The sequence below is a fragment of the Periplaneta americana genome, chromosome 10, assembly GCF_040183065.1.
Source record: "Periplaneta americana isolate PAMFEO1 chromosome 10, P.americana_PAMFEO1_priV1, whole genome shotgun sequence".
In the NCBI taxonomy this organism is placed as follows: Eukaryota; Metazoa; Arthropoda; class Insecta; order Blattodea; family Blattidae; genus Periplaneta; species Periplaneta americana.
The window spans coordinates 8,005,643-8,031,702 of record NC_091126.1 but is presented as its reverse complement, the minus strand read 5'-3'; the positions used below and the strand labels follow the sequence as shown (position 1 = coordinate 8,031,702).

Sequence of the window (26,060 nt, the reverse complement as noted above, 5' to 3'; positions counted from 1 at the left end):
CACTCTTACTTTAATATCTTTCTCTCCCTTCCAATGAAAAGACTGAAAAATTACGGGAGTTCTATTGTCTCCCTCCCCATTTTCATACCATACCCAATTTTCCTCATGAACAGGTAACTGGGCAACATTTTTACCAAGTTTCTCTTACAAACAAAAAACATTCCTATAAACAAATACACGATACTTAATTGGTAAGTGTATTTTAACACACACTTTCATGAATATGGTTCATGAGCATGTTGATATATATCATATCATATCATATAGTTTGAAATCTATCAACAGACCACAGTTTCAATAACTTTTTATTCAAATACAATGTGTAAACAAGCTAATTATGAAAACTACTCATTGTAGGCCTATATTAAGAGAAAGAACTTACATTCTCAGCGGTTTTCTTCAGACAGCCGCTTGTGGCCATAATTATACATCTTAGCACAGTTTTTACTCCAAGAGAATGGTCATGCATAGGTTTCAAGTGTTTAACATTCCGTCCAGAATGCCTCTGCCCACATCCGCGACATTCCATTACTTTATCCTTCGAAGGGAAGAATATCACTGCATTGCACCCTTCATCTGGACATGTTCCAATATACACCGGTAGCATTTTTAATTTCTCTTAAAGAACAGCTGATACGCCAAATGTACTGCAAACAAAAAGAAATACTTGCTACACAGTATGACCTCCATATATACAGTAACACTGGTATTGTCTACATTAGCCTCTTACACTTCTACTATCTACACCCCTTCCAAGTATCCACCTTATATAAAATAAACATCTTCTGTTTCACATAGCAATGCAGCAGTCAAATGCCAACTTGGTGTAATATGTTCCAGATAGTATTGTATGTATTAAAGTTACAGTCATCAATACTCTGTTATAGCCAGTCATATAGGCCTATGTTGTCTAAGTCAGTCAGTTACATGCATCTAATTTCAAAGACAGTATTTTTGTATTATGCCTTTGTATTGTATTGTATTTATTTACATTCTATGGTATTCGTACATTGTTTCACAGCTAAAATATGGAACAAGTCAAACAAAAAATATCTTAATAGTACTATAAAGTCTTAATTAAAGTCAGAGTCTAGTTGAAATATATACAGAAGAATTTTACAATATAGTCTACTAGTACAACACAAAGTTTTAGTATCAATACTTAATCAAACACAGAAATATTCATGAAGCACTGTTGAATGTCATGAATTCACCTACAGAATAGAAGGCGTGAGAAATTAGGTAGGCTACTTCTTTAATTTGGCCCTAAATAATGTTATGTTTTGCTACTGCCTACATTCTAGTATGTTCGCAAATATATATGAGAAAAGAATTTACATCTTTGATCTCTGTTAGTCCACATCAAAGAAATCACCTCTCATTGGACAGATTTTGTGGAAAAATATTTCTATCTCTCAGTTAAATTCAATTTGTTTACTTATCATTTCTTATTTTAATTAATGATTTTAGCAGGAGGAAACATTTAGGGATGTACTTGGTGTATGGTGCATACCCAGTAAAAATGGAATACTTTAATCCTCTTAGTTTCAATATTTCAATACTCTTGAATGTTACCAGCTTTAGAGGCAAGAGGGTGTAGGCAATTGGGTTACTGAGGGGGGCGTAGGAACAATACCAATCTCTGTAACTTATAATAATAATAATAATAATAATAATAATAATAATAATAATAATAATAATAATAATAATAATAATAATAATAATGATTTATTTTAGCTGGCAGAGTTAAGGCCGTAAGGCCTTCTCTTCCACTCAACCAGCAAAAAGTGTATATACATATGCATGAACTTACAAAGAATCCAACAATTTGATTTAGATGAGAGTTACATGTATACAAAAGTTATTTACAAATTAAACAACAAAATACTATGAACTATTAATTAAACACTGAAATAAACTGTGTAGCAGAATTAAACTAAAATACATAGAATGTTAATATATTTCAAATAATATTAGATAATAGAAAGAGATTATTACGAGACAATTAAAATACAGCACAATCAGGATGATGTCTAAAGAAAAAAGTAACAATGTAGTCAGTGATAGTTTAAATCAGTATGATTGGAGTGAAATGCTAATAAGGTTATCTTTTAAGCTGTTCTTAAAGGTGTTTATTGTCTTGCAGCCCCTAATACTTTGTGACAAGGAATTCCATTGACGCGAGGTGGATATTGTAAAAGATGATGAATAACAAGATGTTCTATGAAGAGGTATACTTAGCGTGCCACAGATAAGTGATCTGGTATTTACGTCGTGGTTAGAGTATAGATAAGAGAAACGAGACAGAAGGTAATTTGGTGTTGAAGTGTGCAGAATTCGAAAGAGTAAAGACAAAGAGTGTAAAGTTCTACGTTCTTTAAGTCGGAGCCACGAGAGACTTGCGAAGGACGGTGATATGTGATCATACCGTCGGATGTTGCACACGTATCTGACGCACATATTCTGAGCTCGCTGTAACTTGACTGACAATTCAGAACTTAGGTCACTTAACAAAACGTCACAATAATCGAAGTGCGGCGTTACTAGGGTTTGCACTAGGGTAAGTTTTAGTTGCTGGGGCAAGAAGTTTCTCAAACGACTCAAACAGTGAATGGAGGAACAGATTTTTTTTATCGTTTCTTTAACTTGAAAATTCCAACTTAGATTATTATCAAAAAAGAAGCCAAGATTTTTTACGACAGATGAATAAGGGATTAGCGTGTTGTTGATAAGGGATTAGCGTGTTGTTGGTAACTTGGTGAGAGCAAGCTGATAAATCCTGCAATTCACCATAAAGTGGACAGGCTGTTCTTTCTTTCCAAAGAACACCTCAATGTGATACTCTTGGTTTCACAAGTAAAGAACCTTCATTGCAGGGTTGGGTTCAGGAAGCCATAAATCTAACTGACACGCTCCCCCAATTAGTGAAACTGTGGACAAAGATACTGCCAGGAGACTGCCGAGAATGCTGTGTTGTGAATTTTCCATTTTTGAAAGAATGCAACCAGTTGCAAAAGAAAATACATTTAAGAGTCCAGCCAAGAGCAAACGTGGCAACAGCTTCCCCTAACTGGCCTGTCAATCACTGTCATCTGTGCAGAAGTGGTGTGAGGCCAGGGTTCTTTACTTGTGGAGCCGAGAGTAGTCTTACCTGCATGTGCTAGTAGTTATAGAATGGGATTGAATGCATTTTAACCTGTAAGGGTGTTATGTATTAAGACTGCTCAGCTGACAGCCAATCAAATGTCAGACGGACTAGTATATGGTGACAGGCTGGCAAAGTAGTGTTCAATAATGCGTATCCAACACTTTTTAATATTGTGACGACAACGTGAGATTCGATCTCACGACCGACGGAGGAGAGGCTAAGTCGGCCGTGTTTTTGGCGGGTTGCGCGCGCATCTGGTGCTTGCGGAGAGAAGAAAGGGGAAAGAGTGGTCGCGGCGGAGAGGAGGGGTCCGGTTTGTTCGAGTGCTTTCTCTGGAGTGCTATCTGGACGCGCGTCGAAAAATCGCGAACTCGAACTTTCCAGGCTACGTCGCTGTGGTTATAAAAGAAGAAACGCGAGTGAACTCGGACAGTGTGTGATTCATGATTAGTTCAGTCAGTCAGTAAGCCAGTCTTGTGTAGCAGTGAAGCCAGCTTCGAGACCAGAGCGCGACTTGAGTTGTGTCCGTAACTGTGGAGCCTGAAGCCCGGAGTTCAAGTGCAGTGGACCGCAGTTGGGGGACCTGAGTTCGAAGTTCAGCGGATCGTCTCTGAAGGTCTGTGGTTCGAGATTTTGTGAACGCGAGTGACTGAGCTAGAAGAACTAGCCAAGACAAACGAGCTGTGAACTGAGAACTGACCGGTCTGTGTTGTAAATAGTGCTTTGTGAATATTAGTTAAGATTAACAGTTCATTGTTGTTCGTAATAGTCCAAGTAAATTGTCATTGTCGTCAGTGGAGTGCATTAACGAATACTGAGTTACTGTATGGAGAGCAAATCCCATTGTTGACGGGAGTGAAATTAAATTGTAGAGAGTGATAATTATTGTTGCTTTGAATAAAAGTTACATTGTTGAGTTGGAATAAATTTACACTGGTGTCAGAATCGGGACATTATCGACAATGGAGAACCTACAGCTGATCCTGCAAGCCATCGCGGAACTGAAAAACGACTTAAGTGCAGTAAAAGCAGAAATGAAGAACGATATCAGTGAGGTGAAGAACGATATAAGTGAAGTGAAAACGGAGATGAAAAGTGACATAAGTGAAGTGAAAACGGAGATGAAAAGTTACATAAGCGGAGTGAAAGATGACGTCACTACGCAAATTGAAAGCGTTTCGGCCCACGAAGATGGAATTGTCGCCATCGTGAAAGACGAACTTAAGGCCGATTTGGATAAACTAAACCAGAATTTTACAACTATAAACGAGACAGTAGCCGAGTTGAGACAGGATGTAGACCATTTTGACTGCAAAATTCGCGCTCTCGAGCACCGTCAAGAGCAGACGAGTGAGTTGCTGGATAGAAATGCTGAGGAAAACAAGCACATACTCGCATTAATGGACCGACATGCTGAAGAAAACAAGCACATACTCGCGTTGGTGGATCGCCAGACTAGAGAACAGGAAAAGATAATTGCCGAGGAAGTTCAACAGGCCGTGGAAAGATCGGCGACAGAATTGAGGACCTCATATAGTGGCCCTGCGGAACCATCGCCTTCAGCCAGACATTACAACGTCAAGACGCCGAAGTTCGACGGTACGACGTCTTGGGCGATATTCCGTCGCCAGTTCGAGGCCATCGCAGAGCACAATGGGTGGACGCCAGCAGAGAAAACCACTCAGCTGCTGGCTGCGCTTCAGGGACAGGCGTCGGAGATTCTTCACAGCGTTCCAGAAGATGGGACAGCCGCTGAGATAATGGCGGCCCTGGAGGGACGTTATGGTGACCATCAACTTGCGGCAGCATTTAGGACCCAACTAAAAACGAGGGTCCAACAGTCAGGCGGGTCCCTACAAGAAATTGCGATGGTGGTGGAACAACTAGCCCATAAGGCCCTCAGGGGCCTACCTAATGATTTCATCGCTGGAGAGGCGGCCTACACCTTCGGCAGCGGAGTTCGAGACCCCGAAATAAGACAACAGCTACTCTTGGCAGAGCATCGCACCATCAACGCAGCTCTGGCGGTGGCCCTCAGGATGGAGGCAGCCAAGTTGACGGCAAACGTCTCGGCATCGCACCGGATTAGGAGCGTCGCGGCGGCCGACGTCGAGGAACGTCAACCGAAATCACCAGAGCGACGAAGACGAGGAGTGCCTACCTGCTGGTCCTGCGGCGAACCTGGGCACTTGAGGAGGGACTGTGACCGATCTGGTCACAAACAGGAAAACTAAAAGGGGCCGATGCGACGAGGGGCACGTCGGCGCCGTCATCACCATCCCCTCGGCTGATCTTGAAGACGGTTAACAGAAGATGCGACGATGGGCTGATTGCTGACGGATGGATAAGAGGCCGCCCATGCAGAGTACTGGTAGACACCGGGGCGTCGCTCACCATCGCCAGACCGGAAGTCGTGCGTGGCCTACCTGGGAGGACGCCGCTGCGCCGGTATGAGCTACGTACTGCCTCAGGCGAGAATCTGCCCATCCAAAAAGAGGTTTTCCTGGATCTGACATTGGGAGAGAGGAGATTGGAGATGTGGGTGTTCGTCGCCAACATCACTGAAGACGTCATCCTGGGACTCGACGCCATGCGGATCTTCGATGCAACGGTGGACGTCCGGCGCCGTATCTTCCGTTTTGGCCAGGATGAAGTGTTCCTGAGGGACGTCGAAGACCAACCCATGGCCAGCAGACTCACCTTGGAGAATCATGTGACAATCCTGGCAGGCTGCGAGATGGTGGTGACGGCAAGACTGGACGGACAACCTAAGGGAAACCTGCTCCTCAATTCGCAAACAACTCCGATAGATTGGGTTTATGTGGCCAGATCCCTACTCCCGAATCAGAAGGTGGTACCGGTGAGGGTCCTGAATGTCACCAATTGGGACAAGGAGGTTCCTAGTGGAACTGTACTAGGTAGCGTCGAGCCGGTGGTGTTTGTGACGTCTCTGGCAGATAACGAGGAGTGTCACCGACCACGTCCAGATCTAGACCCATCACTGAAAGAGCTGGCTCGAGAATTGGCGGAGAATTTAAGCAAAGGAGAAAGAAGACAAGTCCACGATCTACTGACAGAATTTCAAGACGTGTTCGATCTGTCTGAAAATGACTACGGGAGAACGGAGAAAGTTCAGCACGGCATCGACACCGGAAATGCTCGCCCAATCAGACAACCTCCTCGACGCGTCCCTCTAGCTAAACAGAGGGAGATTGACAGCCAACTGGAGGGCATGAAAGCAGGAGGGGTCATCGAGGAATCCGACAGCCCTTGGTCATCACCTGTGGTGCTGGTGAAGAAGAAGAATGGGGACCTGCGTTTCTGCGTGGACTATAGAAGACTGAATGACGTCACCACGAAGGACTGCTTTCCCCTTCCACGAATTGACGACACCTTGGACACCCTAGCAGGAGCAGAGTGGTTCTCGACTTTGGATCTCAAGTCAGGATACTGGCAGGTGGTGCTACATCCTGAGGACAAGGAGAAAACGGCATTCTCTACAGGCCAGGGACTATGGCAGTTCACCGTTATGCCGTTCAGCCTCTGCAACGCCCCGGCTACATTCCAGAGACTAATGGAGTCCATAATGAGAGGCCTGACATACGACATCTGTTTGCTGTAACTTGATGACGTCATCGTGGTCGGCAAGACTTTCGGCGAACAGCTGTCGAACCTGAGGAAAGTGTTCGAGAGATTGAGACAAGCCAGGCTGAAGTTGAACCCGAAGAAATGTCATATGTTCCAGAAGAAGGTCAGCTACTTGGGGCACATATTAGGGACCAATGGAGTGGCCACAGACCCGGAGAAGCTACAAGCTGTCAGAGGATGGCCGAGACCGAGGGACAAGCAGGAGTTGCGCCGCATTCTCGGCCTCTGCACTTATTACAGAAAGTTCGTAGCTGGGTACGCCAACATCGCTAAGCCTCTAACCAAGCTGACCGAGGAGAAACGACAGTTCCAGTGGACGGACGAGGTGGAGTCATCTTTCCAGTCGCTGAAAGAGGCGCTCTGCACTGCTCCTGTACTGGGATATCCCATCCCTGGAAGGAAGTTCACACTCGACACGGACGCTAGCAACGTAGGCATCGGTGGAGTACTCTCTCAGGAACAGGACGGGCAAGAGAGGGTGATTGCCTACTTCAGCTGAACACTATCCAAGGCTGAGAGAAACTACTGTGTGACGCGTAGAGAACTTCTTGCCATTGTGGAAGCCCTGAAGCATTTCCACAAATATTTGTATGGCCAGGAATTCCATCTGAGGACAGACCATTCTGCACTCACCTGGCTATTAGGCTTCAAGAATCTGGAAGGGCAGACTGCCCGTTGGGTTCAACGTCTGCAAGAGTACAACTTCACCTCTGAACACCGCCAAGGGAAGAAACATTCCAACGCTGATGCCTTATCACGACGCCCGTGCCCGGATGGCTGCAAACACTGCCTGAAAGTAGAAGAGCGAGATGGCGCCCACGCAGTCCGAGCAATTGCCGCCCAGCCGAGCCCAGGATGGGATAACGCTGCCATAAGGAGGGAGCAGCTGGAGGACCCAAATATTGGACAGTTACTGCGTGATGTGGAGTCCGGCCGGAGAACAGTATGGGCTGATATCGCCAACCGTAGCACCACTTACAAGAGCTACTGGGCCCAGTGGGAATCCTTCACTATAAAGGACGGTATCCTGAAGAGGATTTGGGAGTCGGCCGATGGAAGGACCCGCACAGAACAACTTGTCCTGCCCAGGAGCAAGGTGAAGGAAGTGTTGGAGGAGACTCATGCTGGAGTGACTGGAGGCCACCTGGGAGCCAACAAGATGCTGGACAAGCTAAGGCAGAGGTTCTACTGGCTGCATCAGAGAACCGACACAGAACAGTGGTGCCGAAGATGCGACACCTGTGCAGCCAGTTGCGGACCAAGGACACGCAGCAGGGGAGCCATGCAGCAGTACAACGTGGGAGCTCCTTTTGAGAGGATCGCCATCGACGTTGCTGGACCGTTCCCGGTCACGGATCTTGGGAACCGCTACCTGCTAGTCGCCATGGATTACTTCACAAAACGGCCAGTGTACGCGATTCCCAACCAAGAGGCGCTGCTTGACAACTTCATCTGCCGATTCGGGGTGTCCCAGGAATTGCATAGTGATTAGGAGCGCAACTTCGAATCCAACCTGATGGGAGAATTGCTCGAGCATCTGGGGGTGCATAAAACCAGGACCACTCCCCTCCATCCACAGTCCGACGGTATGGTGGAACGATACATCAAAACTGTGGAGGAGCATCTGCGGAAGGTGGTGTCCAACCATCAGCGAGACTGGGATGCCAGAGTTCCACTGTTCCTCTTGGCCTACAGAGCTTCGGTCCACGATACAACAGGGATGACACCGGCAAACATGGTCTTTGGGAGAGAGCTGCGCCTGCCCTGCGATCTGCTGTTTGGCACGCCACCCAGCGCCGACCAACCAGCGACTAACTATGCGGCAGAATTCACTGAGAAGTTGAATGGAGTCCACCAACTGGTCAGAGAGCACCTCAAGATGGCCAGCGACAGGATGAAAGTGCGCTACGACAGATTAGCCAACTCTGCAGGATTCCAGGAGGGCGACTTGGTGTGGCTGTATCGACCTACCAGGACCAAGGGAAAATCACCGAAGCTGCAGCATGCCTGGGATGGACCATACTGCGTGGTGACCCGGATCAACGACGTGGTGTACCGCATCCAGCGACAACCCCGAGGGAAGATGATGGTGGTGCATCTGGACCGATTTGCAGCCTACCAAGGGACTGCCCGAGACGAGCAGTCCTAAGGAAGGAGCAATGTGACGACAACGTGAGATTCGATCTCACGACCGACGGAGGAGAGGCTAAGTCGGCCGTGTTTTGGGCGGGTTGCGCGCGCATCTGGTGCTTGCGGAGAGAAGAAAGGGGAAAGAGTGTTCACGGTGGAGAGGAGGGGTCCGGATTGTTCGAGTGCTTTCTCTGGAGTGCTATCTGGACGCGCGTCGAAAAATCGCGAACTCGAACTTTCCAGGCTACGTCGCTGTGGTTATAAAAGAAGAAACGCGAGTGAACTCGGACAGTGTGTGATTCATGATTAGTTCAGTCAGTCAGTAAGCCAGTCTTGTGTAGCAGTGAAGCCAGCTTCGAGACCAGAGTGCGACTTGAGTTGTGTCCGTAACTGTGGAGCCTGAAGCCCGGAGTTCGAGTGCAGTGGACCGCAGTTGGGGGACCTGAGTTCGAAGTTCAGCGGATCATCTCTGAAGGTCTGTGGTTCGAGATTCTGTGAACCCGAGTGACTGAGCTAGAAGAACTAGGCAAGACAAACAAGCTGTGAACTGAGAACTGACCGTTCTGTGTTGTAAATAGTGCTTTGTGAATATTAGTTAAGATTAATAGTTCATTGTTGTTCGTAATAGTCCAAGTAAATTGTCATTGTCGTCAGTGGAGTGCACTAACGAATACTGAGTTACTGTGTGGCGAGCAAATCCCATTGTTGTAGAGAGTGATAATTATTGTTGCTTTGAATAAAAGTTACATTGTTGAGTTGGAATAAATTTACAATATGGTAATATTACAGTTTAATGAGCACTATGACAAAAAATTTACTACTGTATAAAGAAACTGCTGGAAGAACAATTTTTGTTGCATCTGCTTCACCAGAAATTAGACACACGTAATTAGAGTAGATCAACCTGTTCCACCATTATCCAAGTTATAAATCCATCACAAAGAGAAAAATAAGCAATAATGTGGCATTTTTGTATTTCCCAACAAAATAAGATGCAGTGGTTGACAAGATGTAAAACTTCAAGCAAATTGTTTTGTTGGTCATGTTTCTTTGTTTCCCAACGAAATTAAAGTTTGGAATAAACAAGATTTTGAAGACTTACACCGTTTATACAGTGCAAATCTTGCTTTCAGATAGTAGCTCCCTGTAAAGCAGGTTTGAATAATTTCAAGGAAAAATTGTTCCGGGGCTGGGTATCGATCCCGGGACCCTTCGCTTAGTGCACGAACGCTCTCCTGACTGAGCTACCCTAGGAACTATTCACACAATTTAAGTCACACAGTATTGTGTGCACTCAAAGTTGGGTTCTGGCATCTTGTCAGCCCATTTGAGTTGTGTGGATATAAGGGAAAAATTGTGACTGTGTCGTGTATAGTTCCTGGGGTAGCTCAGTCGAGAGAGCATTCATGTGCTAAGCGAAGGGTCCCGGGATCGATACCCGGCCCCGGGACAATTTTTCCTTGAAAAAATTATTAATTTATCCAGTGCACAACAAAAGCATTCTACATCGAAAACACATGTCCAGTGTTTTTACAGCTAAAATTTTTCGGAAAACAGTGAGCTGATCTGTTACTTGACAACCAGCACAGTTGAAGTTACATCAACAGGCACAATGACCTGGTCAGAAAGAAAAGAGAAATATCATTATGGATAATTGATGCAGTGTGTTGTTTAGCCAATCAGAAACTTCCATTCAGTGACCATAAGTCATCATGTTCTTTGAACAGAGGAAATTTCTTGGAATTTCTTTATGTGATGAAAAAGTACGAACCATATGATCTAGTTTTAGAAATCCAACTAAATTCATCCACAATTCTTAGAGGAACTTCTGCTACTACGGTATATAAAATATTAGAAAAGTTTTTCTAATGTCATCAAAGATGAAATAAGAGATGAAATTAATTTGACTATATTTTTTTCAGTAATATTTGATGAAACATCCGATATTCTGCATAAATCACAAATATCAAGAGTTCTGAGAGATGTAAAAGAAAACAAAATACGTGAAAAATTTTTAGGGTTTACAGAGGTTAGTGCTGATGGATAAAATATCTCACATAGAATACAGTATGTGATTAATGACTTTGAAATTTGAGATAAATTAATAGGACAAACTTATGATAAGCGGTCATGTGAGTGACTTAAAAACAAAAGTTCTTGCATCATACCCAAAGACTTGCTTTACAACAGAGCTTATCAATAATCAGGGACTGCATTTTTAACACTAACTGGCATTTCTGCCTTTTTCTTTAAATCTTCCAAAGGAACACAAGCCTTGCAGGAGTTTGTACAGAAGAGAATAGCTACAGTTTCTGCAACCAATGTAATTTTATGTTTGTAGACTTTCTCATACAGTCAAAGAATACATAGGCCTATGAGTGTTTTGAGTATTTTGTAAGAGTTCCTGAGCATCCTGATAACAGGTGCAACAATGCAATAAATCTCCTGTCTTTTTTACATTGCTTAATAAATTTGAAACAAATTTTCCCATTGCAATTATTTTCAAAGTTGTTCAGTTAGCATTGGTCTCTATGTCGCGTTTTTGCAGGTAAAAATTAATATGCCCAGCCTGATGAGATCTCCTTCATTGGTTCACACATTTCCCGTTTAAATGCGAGTCCCACACTCGGGAGTAGAGTTCTGCATTTCATTAAGAATGACTGATCGAGAGTCATGAGACATGCACGGTCGGTCGCTCACTCCATACAATATGCAGCAGATGTCCTGACTCCACAGAAAGCAAACACCCAATGAAGCATTACAGTCGACCGTCAGGCATCTCTATTTTTTAAAGGGTATAATAGACTGAAAACTGCTTGTGACCAATGTGTTTACAGTATGCGCTATGGAAATGTTAAACTGCCTGATGTCCTATCATCTGATCAGTGAACCTACTACTTATACAAACTATTAGATTGAATAAAAATTACAATGAATTATTTAAACAATAATAAATTAATAAATCAATGAAATAAAAATAAAATAAAATTTTAACAATGTATATTGTCTATAAGAATATAAATATGAAGTAACTTATAAGCTGCACTAAAAAAAAAAAAAAAAAAAAAGATAAAAATATGTTAGTCTTTATCCTATACTTGAACGGAACAGTGAATTTATAATATTCTGTAACAGTGTTGCATTCGTAATAACACAGGACAAAAGTAAATACATTAAAGAAACCAAGAAGGAAATTCTAGTTAAGATTGAACAAAAGTTATTAATTTTAAAACCAAATGGCGATTTTTCCATTGATTATTTTAATTTTGGAATAACTTCAGCACTAATTTTGTTTGCTCCATCCTTGATATTTCGTGACATGGTTGAATCTGGAATAACAGAATCTGCATCCACCTTACCTTTAAGTAACTCTAACATCGATCACTGTCTGCAATTAAGCATCTCTTAATATACATTATTGTAAAAATGTTAAGCAAAGTGAACATGTAGATTTGGTTTACTTTTATTAAATGCTCCGACTGAAATAGATTGTGTGTGTTTTTCAAGAAATTTGAGATAAATCACAAAATCTCTGTTATTTTTATGCAATCAAGTATTTACTAAGCTACATTAAACATTTCATCACCAATAGCCTATAATGAGTTCGACAAGACGGATGCTGAATAACATTAGTGATAATATAGGCATAAGTCTTATTTCATTTAAAGAATTGTGTGTTTTTTTTTAAATTATGTTTCCTTATTTAAATGTTTAAATACTTCCTGCTTATTGTGATATCTAATATAAAAACAAGTGGTAACCTTCTTCGGTAGGCTGTTTTGGGTATCAGGCATTAAAAGGTGATGAAATTGTAGTGCAACAACCTTGAGGACTTGTGATCAACCGAGTAAATGTTTCAACTGATCAATTAAAATTCTCCACTGCACGCACTCGAGCAAATCATCTTCCGCCTGCCTTCTTCACAACTGAAGACTGATCGGCAAGCTCGGTCAGCCATTTTCAAGAGAATGCAGAGGTCGTAAATTTGAGACCCAGCCGCAGACCCACCACAATTGTAGTCTGACAACTATTATGCTGTCAAAACTGCAAGTTGTACGTGTGTGAAACTGCTGGTTTGTTTAAAGAAGCAGTAAAAAGGAGATTTTTAGGTTCACCCTTTCCATGTCAATTTAAGACGTATTAAAGCTTTCACGCGACGATTCACATGTACGTTTTATAAGTATTAGGCTTCATTATACTCTCATGAAGCTGAACTAACCACTTTACAATGCTTATTAAACCCTCAGTAAAATGTTAACTACTCTGATTTACTAAAAATATGTTTATTCTCTACAGATCTTCAAAGCGCATAGGGTACATCACAGTAGTTACACAAATAATGGCTACAGCTTGAATACTGCAGATTATTAAACGCAGAAGTATTTCTTCAGAAAAGCTACACCGAAGAAAGCATAATTTTCTTATTTTTTTTCACAGATTTCTGGGAGATGTACATAGTGATAAATACTAGTTTTAGTTCGCAGCCACAAATACATTCAACAAAAACACTTTTTGATACTTATCTACTTCTAATGCTAACACTCATACAGATCTTCTAGTTTATCTCTGCCTCTGTCCAACGTCACATTTGCGTTGAGGAGGCGAGGAGATGGCAAAAGGACCGTAATGCTTTTTAATACACTGATGCCCATGTTGTAAGGTAAAATTAAATGACCACTGACCGGCAGAGATAAAATGTGAGATCTGCACCTAACACTCGAGATGTCCAGGTTGCAGTACTAGGAAAACTTGACAATTTCCCTAGTAATTCGTCCTGGACCTATCGCATGTATGGTGAAACGAGCGTTGAGCGACTTCCGCCGATTTTGGAATAGACACCGAAGCACTTGAACTGCCAACATAGAAAACAAAAAATCACACTCAATCGCTTTCACCTTCATCTTGACGGGATAATAAAGGCCTATTAAAGCCTAGCCTAGCCTAGCCTAGCCTAGCCTAGCCTAGCCTAGCCTAGCCTAGCCTAACCTAACCTAACCTAACCAGTGCGTCGGTGTCTATTCCAAAATCGGCGGAAGTCGCTCAACGCTCGTTTAACCCAAGATTGCCTGCATGTTAGCATGACATTATCCATATACTGTATGTGTGTTAACTCAGAATAACACAGTGACGTATATGAGCCGTTGATGCACCTATCCGACAAGGCATAAAATGCAGAAAAGAAAACATATTTACAGAATGAATGTTGTGAAGGTTGATCGGTCAACTCCCGAATGCATCCACATACGTACACACAGAAATCGACCCACAAACAAACTATACCTAACCTCACAAAGGTAGAATTTTTCACAACAAAGGAAACTTTTTTTTTTACAGAAAAACTTCTGTATGATATCTGACTATTATATTCCTCCAACTTACGTTAAAATAAACCAATTAGTACTGTATGTTAAAATAAACCAATTAGTATTGCAATCATATTTTGATGAACAGTATACACTTACGTATAAATCGCTACTTACGCGAACGTTTATCTACTCACCAAGCCGATTATAAAAAGAAAATCAATAAATATTACTTGACAAAGAACCATAAATATAGTCATAAGATTATACCTCTATACACCTAACGCCACATCAATACTTGCAATAAAGGAAGCTTTAAAATCTACTAGAAACGCTGCCTAGTAATAAAGACCACGAGAAAGAAAACATGGTGTGACAGATCTGTCAGGCGTCTTACGTGGAATAGTTGTCAACGATGCCGAAAAGATATGGATATAACTGTAAATATACTTATATTAAATTATATTAATTTCCTACATCAATCTCAACTTCTTACTTACCCACACGCACACTTTATTATAATGACACTAACATTTAGTTAAAAGATCCATTAATTTCAGCACATTCAACATTACTTCTTCCCTGACGACAACGTTATCGGCACTGAATTTGTAAACATAAAACACAATAAAGGAATATTCTCATTGCTCCACAATCCATAACATTAGAAATACTCACCAATCACACGCGTCCTTTCATGTGAGCTAGGAACAATACATTGATTTGAAAGTAATCTTTTAGAGACACTTCATATTTATGCAATCAAGCACGGTCGACCGTGGTCAAAGTCTACCTAGCGACGCACAGTGGGCAGAACCCAAATATAGAGGCACAAAATTAATAACTTCTCTCGTATCCAACAGATTTTTATGAAACTATGTACAGAAATTACAGAGAGCGTATATTTATTGTTTAAAAACTCTGGTTACGTTTGTACAAGAGGAACTAACCCTTTACAGAGAGTCCATTTATACAAAATTAATAACGTTCCCTCGCATCCAACAGATTTGTTTGTAACTTTGAACAGAATTTACAGATAAAATAGACTGTATATATATTTTTAACAAACTTTGATCACGATTGTATAAAAGATACTACCCCATTATAGAGGATGCATTTAAACAAAATTAATAACTTGTCTCCTGTCTAACAGATATTTATGATGTTACTGGTGGCATTCTTGATTAAGCTTGTATGAGAGAAACAACTCCTTTATGAGGAGTGTATTAAACTATTTGGACAAAATTAATGACTTCTATTTAACAGATTTTATGAAACTTTGGACAGGAGCTAAAAGGCAGACCATGTAACTCGCTTAACTGGATCACGAAGGGCGGCGCACAGTGGTCCGAATCACTTAAAACCCGGACGAAAGTAATAACTCCTTTTCTAGTGGTCATATTAACTTGTAATTTGGTACACTTATTACTAATAATATGTATCTAACATTTATAAATTTTAATGACATTTGGAAATGAATAACTACCCCTCTTGAGGGATGAGATAATTATGCGTTCAGCAATAAGTGCCAAATTAGGTATTTTTATCACACTCCTATTATTTTATTGCAAAAATCGATAAATGCAATAATTATAGCCATATTATGTACACGATTTCATCAACAACCCCTAATATAAGGATTGAAAAGTTACATAAGTTTTGTAATCCATAAGTTTATATGTAACCTATGTAAGTTATAATCAAAATTCAATTAAGGATTGTATTTTTCTGGGTGAGTACATTCTTTCATTTAATAACATAAATAATCCGTCAATATTTTCGTAGTTTTGTAGGGGTATCCAAAATGTTACGTACCATTTAATACTACTGGTAATATAACTTGTATGAACTTGCACACTTGTAAATTACATTACATTATTGTGCTATATTATATTAGAATATCTACACTTTGATACATTTTGTTATGCAATTTATGGCTAAGCAGAAATAAAGTATACATTTTGCTACTTACGAAGATTGTTGAGCATTTGCATCTGAGAAGTGTGCCTTGAATGAACCGAGTAGCTTCACTGTTGTAAATACAGACAAGTTGAAATACAGAACTGCTTGAAAGTCGCAATTCAAACACCAAGAGTGATTTGAATTTAAAAAGGGAAGACAAAATATTCTTACGTTAGGAAGTAAAGAATTTCAAGAGGAACTTTAATTTCCAGCCTGTCACTCATCCCCGCAAGCTGATGTTTCAAATTCGTCGTCTTCTTCCCCCTTCTCTCCTCAGGATATTACCAAAAGACCAAGCACTTCCGAAGATATATTTAATTTTTATTTTCCTTTGGTAGTTTATTCAAACTGGAAATGAATGGGTCAGAAGTCAACATTAACCTGCCAAAGTGGTCTAAATTGTCATCGCGTTTTGAAATTCTTCGAATAAAATTTCTCGAAATTTTGTCACATCTTAGGCTAGTTTCTAGACTCAATGGCATCTTCTAATAATTCTGCTGCCGATAAAATAAGTGAATTACCTGCATAATTAAAGATCCATGAACAAGAATTGTATGTACTTGGGTGGCATACAGTACTGACATTTTGAAAAATTTCAAACTTACTATCATTGATAACACTTTTCAGAAGTATAAGAATAAGAAGTAGAATAAATGTCTGTAAATGGTAACTAAATTTCTTGTTATAATCAGTCTCAATTTTTACGAAGATACGTGTTTCGCTGCGGTGACTAAATTTTGTTCTAACGGTGAGAATATTGAAGAAAAAACACAGTCTTATTACACTTTCTAGTGACTTTGTGCCATTACTGTCCAAATTTAATTCACATTTGTTCTTTATATATTGTACAACATATTCTTCATGTTTTATTACTCTTTTGTTTAATTTTCTCGTAATTTTCTTCGCAACTTACACGTAAATTCGTTTTTACAAAAACTACATTATGCACACATTATACAATGACCTGAAACAAACAAAAGTCCTCTGGATATGGAAAAAATTAAGGGCCTTTGTTGTTTACTTCCAACAAATCACTCATCAGTCTTTAAATAATCAAACATAACTCTCGGTAATTGCGTATGGCGCGACACGTGTTGACGGACCAGGCGCATAGATATGATTTAGAGGTCATAATTCGCAGTGTTGCAGATTAAACCTTCAGTGACAAACTTAAAAATGTCTACCAATATACATATGTAAGTTTCACGGTGTAAATTTCTGCTCATTTTTTTTAACTCTAAAACAATTTTGTTTTTTTTTCCCAAAACACGAGCAATAAAAACTTGATCTACGAGGCGCATCCAGAAAGTAAGTTTCCCTATTAAAAAAAAGAACACACACTTTCAGGAAAACATTTATTGGCAACAGGTACAGCAATGTTTCAGCTATTTTTCAACATAGCCACCATCAGAATTGAGACACTTGTCGTATCGTGGGATCAACTTTTGTATCCCTCTGTCGTAGAACTCTGCCGCCTGTGAATAGAACCAGCGTGTGACAGACGTCTTCAGCTCTTCGTCGTTGCCAAAACGCTCACCGGAAGATAGGAATTTCTTGAGGTGCAAGAAAACGTGAAAATCGCTGGGAGCAAGATCAGGACTGTAGGGTGGTTGATGAAACAACTCCCAGCCAAATTCCGTCAAAACAGCTGCTGTGCGCCGAGCCGTATGTGGACGAGCATTGTCATGGAGGAGCACAACACCTGCAGTAAGCATTCCACGCCTCTTGTTTTGAATGGCACGTCGCAATTTTCGCAATGTTTCACAGTAACGGTCAGCGTTCACTGTTTCACCTCTTGGAAGGACGTCAATGAGCAGAATGCGCTTCCTGTCCCAGAACACCTGCACATTACTCTCCGTACCGACAGCGTCTGTTTTAATTTTGTCCTGACCGGAGATCCACTTTGCCGCCAATGCATTGACTGCTGCTTGGTTTCCGGGGTGAATTGAGAAATCCAAGTCTCATTGCCCGTGACGATCCTGTCGAGGAACTCGTCGCCGTCATCGTGATACCATTGCAGAAATGTCAGTGCTGCTCCTAAACGTTGCATTTTGTGTTCGGGTGTCAGGTTTTTCGACACCCACCTGGCACACGCTTTTTTGAACAGCATGCAACAAGGGTCGCGATATCTGCGGAAAATGGCGGCGGGAGAAGGAATAAGAGCTTCCATTTCGGACCACTGCTGCCACGCTACTGGCACCAGGCGGGACCTGTCCGGCTGGCATATGATTGATACGTCATAGATCTGTTACGCATGCGCAATTGACACGGCTAATTACGTTTACTTTCAAGGGGGAAAAATCGGGAAACTTACTTTCTGGAGCCTCGTATTATCAGTACTTAGAAACAAAAAATACTGAAAACTGTAATTGTTACTAATACATAAGACCATAACACATTCACAAAAAATATACTTAGCATTTTACTTTGTATTGTTAAGTCAAACACAATGTTCAGAAATCACTTATAAAAATGCAGAATTAATCAGGAAAGATTTGTGTCACTTTTGCCCGTAAGTATTGACCAGAACCTTTGAAGTAATCTTCGAAAAACACTTGAACACTTGGTCTTATTGGAATGACTATTGAGGATTATTACTGAGGTAATTTTGTGTTTTTAATATGAAGTTCGAAAAATGACTTTTGTCCGGCTTTTTAGCGATTCGGACCACAGTGCGGCATTTCAACCATATAAATTATAACTTTTATTTTTTAATATGGGACATGGCAGGAGCGTTTCGATGGGAAAAACAACTGAATGTCACATAGCGTGGTAGGCCTGTTGCTATGGTAACAACGGTTGAGTTGCCAAACTTACAATTTCCACGTGGCAAGTGCTTAATAGCTCTCTTGGCGATATTTATTGTGCACACAATGTTAGCATTGGCACATTTCTTCTTTGATTCTCTGTTGACTTTTATATTGTTTTCTTACCTTCGCGTCAATTGTCAATGAATGTTTTAACGTCAACCATCTTAACGACAATTGCTAGCTTCCATCTGCTGTCAGTGTGGTAGTCCATATTGGCAACATAGCACTGTAGTTCCAAGCTCGACCGCTGAACTGTCATGTCCCATCTTTAAAAAAAACAAGTATAGTTGGAATGCATAAAGAGTAATATATAATTCTCTAAAATGTAGTGTAATTGCATTAATAATATTTAAAACAATGATTATGAAACACTTCAGACATAATTCACTTGCGAGTTAAGGTGTAATATTATTTTTTGTGTGAAAATTACGTTGTTCGTATGTGTAATATCTGCCTTCATTTCGATTACATATTGCGAAATTCTTGTACATTCATTTATGCACGATTCAATAATTTTCAGTTGCACCGCACGGATATTTAGATATGTTGAAATTAAATGCTATGTTTTCTGTCCCAGTTGCTCCTTTCTGTCTAATTTTAGTGGTCTCCAATGCCCTGCCACTCATATGAAAATTATAGGTTATGTTTACTATATTTATTTTATATTCCTAAATTCGGAATTATACATTATAATTACGCATAATATCATGTATGATATCTCGCACATTCAATTTGTCTGTATTTTAATACTACAATTGAGTACTGAATTATTGTATTTATCTACTACCTAAGAGGCGAAGTAACACAATCGTACGTACACTAATTTCATAGGAGTGGTATGGTAAATTTTCTGTCTACAATTAAGGAAGGTAGATGTGCAAAATTAAAATCACAATATAAATACTTTTTTATTAAACCTCAAAATAGCTTCGATTCTAAAATTAAAATGTTGATGCGAACAGATTATGTTAACACGTAAAATTCTAAATTGATTAAATGGCGATCTTACTCGTGTTAACTGTGTAAGCATGTGCGCACATGCTTACACAATTAACACGAGTAAGATCGCCATTTAATCAATTATTTATATTCAAGTGTTAAAAGAAGTGCACGAAAGATTCAACATGGATGTAAAATTCTCTTCAAATTAAAATAACACAGTTTTGTGATTATTTCTGCAACATATTATGCAACAAGAAGTAAAGGGAACTTATGGACACATTACACTAAATAAAACTTAGCAAAGGTACTCAATCAAGTCACAATATAATATTTCACTGAGCTCCATACTCTGAAAGAGAAAACCCCGAACATATATTACGGCCTGGGGCCTGTTTATCAAAACTCACGGACTAGTAATATTAGTCTGTACAGTAGTAATATTAGTTTATTTTACAAGTCTGTGTTTCTAGAAACTACAAGAGTAAAGTAGTAGTTACCAGTTCACAGACTAGTAATATTGGTCGATTTCACCAGTTCAAAAGTGATTCTGTTTCTCAAAATGCTAATCTAGTTGATTATACTAATATTTAACAGGAATATTCCTACACGACTCTAAAGACAGGTGATTTCTATATTATCAGTTACCAGTGGCAATCTTTCTCAGATAATCAAAACAAAATATTGTAGTTATTTTTTTGATAAATGTGGTTTAGTGATTTCGATTGAAGTAGTAAAGAAGTTGTTGTGAGAAGAGCTAAAACTATATCGAGAAAGAACAATTATTATTCCTTTACGGGAGCATTGTTTAAATATAATGAACGGTTTAAATAAAGTGCTCAAAAGCTTGGAGAGTTGTTAAATATAGTGGGACCTGCCATAACAAGACAAACAGATAGAAGTCATGCATTATCAGCAAAGTTTCAAATACAAATTGCTCTACAAATCGGGATGTTGATTATTTTCCAATGCCATCTGGTTTTTCTGCCCTAGACCAGCAACACATGCAGATTTTTTTCCTAATAATCTAATACCAATTCATCAACTGCAGTAATTTTTGCTGGCTTTCCTCCTCCACTGCCAGTTCTTCTGACATTGTCAACTTTAGCCTACAAATTAAATACAAAACTACACTAATTTATGAATAGATCAAACGTAAAACTGAAAAAAAATATCGATTTTTTCACGTCATAAGTGGCATCCATGTCGCCAGTAGAATCACTTGCTACATAATGTGTTCGTATTATGATACTGTGAACTTGAATTGGTACTCGTCAAAGTTGCTTTCTTAATGTTGGGCCAGTAAGTGTCCCTAACGTATGCATAATCTTTGTTCTGAAGTATCAGTTCCATAGCCTCACTTATTACAAATTTTTTTGTCCAGTCGTGTACTTTATCATTTTTGTTATTATGCTTGAAAACGCACCGAATGATATATCCTTTGAGTCATTAATCATATTGAGTATAGTTAATTTGCTTTCAATTGATGGAATTTCAAGAGAAGAGCGAAGTAAGAACCAAAACACAAACAACTTAGCCTCCTAACCTCAAATAACAATACCTACCAATGGGCCCCAGCAACACATGCAGATTTTTTCCCCAGGGGCCCCAGGGGCCTGTTTCTCAAAAATACTAGTTTAGTAGTTCAACAGTTACTAGTTACCAGAGTATATTTCACCAGTTCTAGTAGATTCTGTTTCTCAAATTATTTTACCAGTCTAGTAACTTGTGACAATTTTTCACTAGTCACATTATCTCTTTCACTAGTCAGCTGATTGAGTACATTTGTTTATAGTCATTGGTAGGTATTGTTATTTGAGGTTAGAAGGCTAAGTTGTTTGTGTTTTGGTTCTTACTTCTCTCTTCTCTTGAAATTCCATTAATTGAAAGCAAATTAACTATACTCAATATGATTAATGACTCAAAGGATATATCCTTCGGTGCTTTTCCAAGCATAATAACAAAAAATGATAAAATAAACGAATGGACAAAAAATTTCGTAATGTGTTAGGCTATGGAACTGATACCTCAGAACAAAGATTATGCATACGTTAGGGACACTTACTGACCCAACATTAAGAAAGCAACTTTGATAAGTACCAATTCAAGTTCACAGTATCATAATATGAACACATTATGTAGCTAGTGGGTCTACTGTCGACATGAATGTCGCTTATGACTTGAAAAATTCGCTAATTTTTTTTTCTTCAGTTTTACGTTTGATCTATTCATAAATTAGTGTAGTTTTATGTTTAATTTATAGGCTAAAGTTGACAATGCCAGAAGAACTGGCATGGAGAAGGAAAACCAGCAAAAATTACTGCAGTTGATGAATTGGTATTAGATTATTAGGAAAAAAATTCTGCAAGTGTTGCTGGTCTAGGGCAGATGGCATTGGAAAATAATCACCATCCCGATTTGTTGAGCAATTTGTATTTGAAGCTTTGCTGATAATGCATGACTTCTATTTGTTTGTCTTGTTATGACAGGCCCCTCTTTATTTAACAACTCTCCAAGCTTTTCAGCACTTTATTTAAACCGTTCATTATATTTAAACAATGCTCCCTGAAATGAATAATAATTGTTCTTTCTCGATATAATTTTAGCTCTTCTCACAACAACTTCTTTACTACTTCAATCGGAATCACTAAATCACATATATTTAAAAAATAACTACAATATTTTGTTTTGATTATTTGAGAAAGATTCCACTGGTAAATGTTAATATAGAAATCACCTGTCTTTAGAGTCGTGTAGGAATATTCCTGTTGAATATTAGTATAATCAACTAGATTAGCATTTTGAGAAACAGGATCATTTATGAACTGGTGAAATCGATCAATATTACTAGTCTGTGAACTGGTAACTACTACTTTACTCTTGTAGTTTCTAGGAACACAGACTTGTAAAATAAACTAATATTACTACTGTAGAGACTAGTATTACTAGTCCATGAGTTTTGAGAAACGGGCCCCTGATCTAGACCGAAAAGGCATTGACTGTGCCGTATTTCGCATTGTTGTGAAAAGTTGTGTAAACTGTGAAATGTTCGTTATCGGTTGTAATAACTGTAAATGGCTAAAACACAATAATTTGAATAATAATATGGGACAAGGAGACGTTTGTAGTACTATAAATTGTAAGAAAAAGAGGTCAGAGTTTTCCTTCTTCCGAAAGATCCAAGAAGATGAGTTTATAAAATATAATATATACTTTAGTGGGGTTTAAAAAAAAGGGCGCGTCAGCTACTATTGCTATTTGGGCCCTTATCTAAAATCATTCACTAAACATGAACACAGTACAATAACCAGAGTGCTTAAAAGAACTAAAAAGCGTTGTCACGGTTAAAACGAGGAAAACAATATATACCTTATGAAAATAATACATAAACCTTAAGTATTTCATATTTCAATAGTGGAAGGAAGGTGTTAATTTTTTCAAAAGAACACGATATCGAAAGTACAATACATTTTATCGTCTGCTGGGAAGTGTCTGTGATGAGGCGATAGTAGCGATCCTGGTGGTTAGCAACTATCTCAGGCTGCATATTTCTTAAGTATTGAGCTTCGTGACTGTATATACTACACTGTGGTGGTTTGGTGACGTACTGATCGTTTGATATGCTGCAAGAACGGCAGACTTTAATCAGCAAGTAGAGTTTGAAGTTATCGCTGCAAGATAAAGTGAATGTGCGCATGCTCATTGCTGTGGGAAACTGCTTTAGATTCTGTAAAAACTAGAGGTGGGGAAAAAATAACGTAACAGTTATTTTGGAACCGTTCCTTGCTTGGAACTGTTCCAAAAAGTAACAGCACCTTGGAACACCATGTTCCAAAATAATAGTGTTGCTCTGAGCTAGTACGAAATACCAAAGACGTTATAATAGCTGTTACATGTTACAATATACTCGATGTTATGGAACACGGCCGACGTGATGCTCCCTTCGCTTTCAAAGGGGCAGCGAAGCTAGCATCAAGTCGGCCGTGTATTGAACTACATTATGACAACCGCTGCTGCAGTGTTGTCAATTTAGCGACTTTGTCACTAGATCTGGCTACTTTTAACAATATTCACGGACAAAATCAATACTAACTTTTAATTCTGAACTGACGTCGTGCATAAATATAACGTAACTGGTTTCGTGGTGTCAATACTGTCAGTATGACTTCTGGACTTTCTCATGGAACTCGACTTATACTTTTGCCTTTTTTTCACAAATGTTTGCATAAACTACTTGACTAAAGGGTTTTAAAATAAATAAATTTTGTAGAAACACTGGAGGAGAGAGATTCGAACCGGTGCTGTGGAGCTAATTTCTGCGTAGGCTATATACAGTAATATATGGCGGTACTGTTATTTTGGAACTGTTATTTGGATCCCTGTATTTTCGTGGAACTGGAACAGTTGGAACTGTTACGAGAAAATAACAACTTTTCCCATCTCTAGTAGAAACCAACGAGATAGAAAGAGACTTTCTAACTCGTTGGTAGAAACAAACTATATAATCAGAGAATCCTCTTGCATGTTGTTGCATTAAGCAACTCTTGGGCTAGTTTTACCCACAAAACCGTTGCTGTTTTACAACCTTCTGTCATTAAGAATGTAGTTTTCATGGTTTTGTAGCGTATATAAAAATAAATTGCGACACAGTAAAATATATAATGTATAACACCTCTCGTCTATAACGTATTCTGGTGAGATGACAGAATTTTCCAACTGGTGCCGAAAGTTGGTACTAGTTGCTATGAAACTTCTCAAAGAATCGATGTTCTTGTGCTCTAAATAGTTAATATTGCTTGTGGCCGAAAGGTGTCGTCCACATCTGTTTGTAGAATGAAATTGTAGTGAATTTACGCATCATTATTATAAAAAAGATAATTTATGTAGCATGAAAATAATTTATTTGGCACTTGCGGTATTTTGTATAGTAAAAAGCATTTATTATGTCTATGCTAACCTACATTTCCGATGAGTATGTTAATAACAGAGGGCGGGTCATTTAGCTGCATGGAGAAGTCCGTTAGTCTCTTCGCGTATGATTGGTTTGCTAGATCCCACGTGATTTTTGTATACATTGAAAAAGACATGGCAGTTGAGATTTGAGGTCCTTAAGTAAATGTTGTTGGAAGGTATTACGATAGTACTTTGTTAATATACCTGCTGTTTGAACGAGTTGTTGTGTAAAGACGAAATATGGGTCAATATACGTGACAGTACTGTATTAACTTGCTAATTCGGAACGTACGTTCAGGCCTCGTTCTTTGCAAGAACTGATAATACCGTACGCCTACCTCTCATCTCCCGGCAAATCCGAATTATTGTCAAACTGCAGGACATTGCAAAACTGTGGGAAGTTTGTGAATTATTTTAGCAGTGAACGTTTTTTGCTATTCTTTTTTCTGTCTAGTTAATGGTTTGACTCTGTGAAAATGGTTTCATCTGTATACAGTTCACAAAAGACTGAAAATGGCCCGAAAATTTTTAGAGGTTTATTGAAATGAGCGGTAATTTAAGGGCCTGATATATCGTTTGTGGTTATGTAATGAACTTTACTGACTTTAATTGTTGGTTTTTTTATTACATGGATCTTCGTGTGATAACGTATTCAGTAGTGAGAAGCTTTGTACGTATCTCTGGAAGAAGGTGTCGTATGAATTATGTGTTTTTAGGAAGTCATATAGGGTTCAAAGTAACATTTTATTGAAAGTGAAATACACGGTTCTATCATGGATGAAGGCAATGAAGTTTTGGTTTGTGCTTCTGAATATGTTAAAGGTAAGGTGGTTGCAAGTATTCTACAAAATTATATTAATTTTTTATGGTACCTTTCAAATTATGCAACCTGTAATTTTTTGATTTTATTATATCCATCCTGATCTTTTTAGTATTTTAAGATAATTGTTGTGAGTGAGGTATCCGTATACTGAAATTTCCCCCATCTCTCTTTACTGATATGCTACTATACACGTTACTGATAAATAAGAAGGAAAGTAATTGGGCTCCCATATTTGTTTGGAACTCGTTTTTTTTTTGTTACACAACTCCAAAATATAAAAAGCCTACCAAATTGCATATGTGTATATAGCCTACGTGTTTATCACTGTTCTCGTCATGGGAATC

General features: G+C 39.2%; 2 protein-coding genes across 5 annotated transcripts in view; one reads left to right on the top strand and one right to left on the bottom strand.

Moving 5' to 3' along the window:
- Positions 1 to 14,866, bottom strand: part of LOC138707407 (deubiquitinating protein VCPIP1-like) — a 75,476-nt gene extending 60,610 nt beyond the window's left edge. For 2 of the 3 annotated variants that reach the window (XM_069836790.1, XM_069836792.1), the window contains exons 1-2: positions 14,730 to 14,866; positions 383 to 647 (exon numbers count right to left, since the gene is read on the bottom strand). In XM_069836790.1, the coding sequence (XP_069692891.1) occupies positions 383 to 607 (225 nt within the window). In that variant the 5' untranslated portion in view covers positions 608 to 647; positions 14,730 to 14,866. The remainder of the gene's footprint in view (positions 1 to 382; positions 648 to 14,729) is intronic. The other variant, XM_069836791.1, reaches the window with a different exon arrangement.
- Positions 14,867 to 24,950: 10,084 nt separating this feature from the next.
- LOC138707406 (dual specificity protein phosphatase CDC14AB-like) overlaps positions 24,951 to 26,060 on the top strand; it is a 140,675-nt gene continuing 139,565 nt past the window's right edge. Inside the window, exon 1 of one of the 2 annotated variants that reach the window (XM_069836788.1) lies at positions 24,951 to 25,715. In XM_069836788.1, coding sequence (XP_069692889.1) covers positions 25,667 to 25,715 — 49 coding nt within the window. In that variant the 5' untranslated portion in view covers positions 24,951 to 25,666. The remainder of the gene's footprint in view (positions 25,716 to 26,060) is intronic. The other variant, XM_069836789.1, reaches the window with a different exon arrangement.